Here is a 3,460-nt window from a genome sequence, read left to right as displayed (position 1 = left end):
AAATCAAGAATATTTAATATTTATTTGATATATATTCATTTAATTATATCTTGACTTAATTATTTTTTGATATAAGATTTCTGAACTTAATCATCTTTGTCATTCAAAAAATTTTTAAAATGACATGTAAAATATGTTAATTTAAAATACAAATATTAATTAAATTAAGAATATTATATATTAAATTAAGATATTAATTAAATTAAGAAATAGTTAAAGCGAATATATTAGATAAATCTATTTTTTCGAAAACGCAAATAACAAAATTTTACTCCATTTTTTTTCTATTTTTAATTTATTTTTTTATAAAGAATTAATTCCTTCCCAGTTGTACTATTAATTATAAAATATTCTTTATTCTAAAAATTTATTTTATACTTTTTTTTTTATTAGGTGAAAAACCTTATTCTTGTGATGTTTGTGGAAAAGCATTTGCAGATTGTTCAAACTTAACAAAGCACAAAAAAGTAGGAATTTTATTAATATATATTTCATTATACATATAAAAAAATTTAATAATATGGAATTATTATCGAGTTTTTTGTAGGTACACAGAGAAACCAAACTTTCTACAATAAATGAAATAGAAGGATCTCCAATTGGAGAAGTATGGCAAATTTTACCTAGTTCTCAAGAATCTGATGAACAATCATTAACTGATCAAATGGCTCAGGTTATTGCAACAGATGATACATCTGGAGATGGTATTCAACAAATTATATATGTTTCATACCAAGATCCAGATGATCCTAATCAATCTCGAACTTTACATTTCGGTAAAAATATATAAAATAATTTATAGTATCTTTATTATTTATATTTAATTTTGTTTATTTATTTGTATATTTTTTATTATTGAAATCAGTTGATGCTGGAATGATGAGAAATAAAGAAGAAAAAACAAATGTAAATCAATCATTATCACATTTAAGTGTAAATAATGATGGAATGCTTTCTAATCCAGATCATGATACTGGAAATAGCAATTCAAATGAACGAATAAATGTAGAACTTTCAGAATCTGATCTTCAACTTCAGGTAAAACAAAATATTAAAAATGATAAATAATAATAAAAATATAAATAATAATCATATTTACAGATTACAGATGAAGAAGGTAATCCAATTCCTCTTTCAATTCAAGATGCCAGACAACTTTTATCTCAAAGTCAATTTGTTAATCAACTTAGTGATGGTCAAGAAATTAGAGTTCATCCTGGCGTAATACAAGATGAATTAACAACACCATTAAGTGTACATGTTAATCAAAATTCTGATATAAAAGATGTTGATATTTCCAATACAGTGGATGCAAAAGTGAAAAATATTTCAACTGTACAAACAGATGCAGAAGCAATTGTGAAGGCATTACAGGTAATAATTTTGAATAAATTATTTTAATAATAAATAGAATTAAACTAATATTGAAATTATAATTTAATTTTTTTTAAATTAAAATATTTATTATATGAACGTTTTAACTACTTATATATATAAATATAAAAAAAAATATTGTAATTATTTTACGCATGCGTGCGTAAATAGACACTGAGCAATCTTCTCAATATTTATTAAATAATGTTAGTTATTACTATTAACGCTTGAATAATGTTACCAGCACATAAATTTTGAAAATTAATAACTCAATAGCTTATAAAAAATATATGTAGGGACTTTTTGAATACTTTTATTAATTATATAATATTAATTATAATAATATGCAATAAAAAATATAATGTTTCATCTAAAAATTTAACTTTCATAAGTTTCTTCAATTTAAGATTCTTCATTATCTCAAAGTTAAACAATTATCATGATTTTTTCAATATTATATAACTTTTATTTAGAATATTTTTTTGCATTTCTAATATGAAAATATCTTAGAAATATACTTATACTGAATAATAGAAATAATCACATTTAACTTGTTAATTCATCATTTGTTCACTTTTGTCATACAATTTAAGTAAAATCTTTTAAAATAAAATATAACATAGTTAATATATTAAAATATATATATAATATTAATATTTAAAATAATTTTTATTTTTAAAAAAATTTAAATAATACATAGTTTTTATTACATATAAAATTCATAAAAATTTACATTTAGAGAAATAAGAAATTCTTCTTTATTATTTTATTCTTTTTTATTTTAAATTATAATATTAAATATTATGGTTTAATTTAATATTTCAAATTTTCAATTCATTTTTATAGATTTTGTATAAAATATTAATATATTTGGATAGCTTTAGAAGATCAATTTAAAGATTAAAATGAATGCATAAATATAAAAATGATTAAGATTTATAAAATTTATTTATAAATAAATTTGCATTAGACAGCGTAATGCAGATAAAATAAGATAGATTTATTTATCACATTTAACATTTAAATTGCTTATAAAAATAAGCAATAATAAATATTATACATATAAAATATATATATACATATACATTTTACATATATATTTTTATAACTATTTTTTACTAACTTTTGTGTTTATTTTAGTCTCTAAAATCTCTAAAGAAACGTTTTACAAATGTATTAATAATGCCTTATAATAATGCCTTAATTTGTTAATATTTTATTGTAATTTTACTTATTATTGCTATCTTTATTACTTTTATTTATTTTGATACACAATATCTTTATTTCAATAATCGTTATTTTTATTAAATTTTATTAAATTTGTGAATTAATATAAAAATATTTTTGTGAAGAATTAATATACATATATTTGTTAAATGTATAATAATATTCAATAATGAAATTGTAATTTGAAGTAATACAAATTAAATATAGCATACATCTGCATATTACATATATCCCAATGGCATCATACTTCTTGTATAGTTTTAAATCTTAGTTTCCTAAAAAGTAATTCAGTAATACATTTTTATTTTATAATGAGCACATATCAAAAAATTGAATGTATATAACTGATCTAAACGTTATTTTATATCGTATAAATATTAATTAAATAAATTTATTATTTGGATAATTTATTCGGCAAATAATTTAATAAATTCAGTTTTTGAAACTTAATCATGATACATTACAATTGTTATATTATATCTATGATATATTATGATGCAAAGAAAAATTCTTAATAATTCTTTTTAATTATTATAAAAATTGAAATTTATATAACTTAAATTTATATAATTATAAAAGATGTCATAGATTATTAATATTTATTATTACATACAGATACCAATAAATGTAATTATTTTTTTTTAATAATAAAAAATTCCAAATTTGATATTATTAATTTAAATAATTATAAATATATTTTTTTATAATTATTTATTATTATACATGTTTTTAATTATGAATTTAATTCATATTGATTTCCATTTCTTTCTTATTAATTATGAATTTTTTTTATAAAAATTATAAAGTTAAAAAAGTATAACTACTATATATATTTAATTTTGAATAAAAATAAAAAAAA

The 3,460-nt window shown here is 17.8% G+C and overlaps 1 protein-coding gene across 2 annotated transcripts in view; it reads left to right on the top strand.

The window, feature by feature from the left end:
• LOC102678814 (zinc finger protein 62 homolog) overlaps positions 1 to 3,460 on the top strand; it is a 10,583-nt gene that overhangs the window by 3,353 nt on the left and 3,770 nt on the right. For both annotated transcript variants that reach the window (XM_006620110.2, XM_031512597.1), the window contains exons 10-13: positions 394 to 467; positions 548 to 776; positions 866 to 1,038; positions 1,102 to 1,374. In XM_006620110.2, the coding sequence (XP_006620173.1) occupies positions 394 to 467; positions 548 to 776; positions 866 to 1,038; positions 1,102 to 1,374 (749 nt within the window). The remainder of the gene's footprint in view (positions 1 to 393; positions 468 to 547; positions 777 to 865; positions 1,039 to 1,101; positions 1,375 to 3,460) is intronic.

This window comes from Apis dorsata, unplaced genomic scaffold, assembly GCF_000469605.1.
Source record: "Apis dorsata unplaced genomic scaffold, Apis dorsata 1.3 scaffold_483, whole genome shotgun sequence".
Lineage (NCBI taxonomy): Eukaryota > Metazoa > Arthropoda > Insecta > Hymenoptera > Apidae > Apis > Apis dorsata.
The sequence above is the reverse complement of the archived record's forward strand: the minus strand, read 5'-3'. Positions and strand labels throughout refer to the sequence as shown.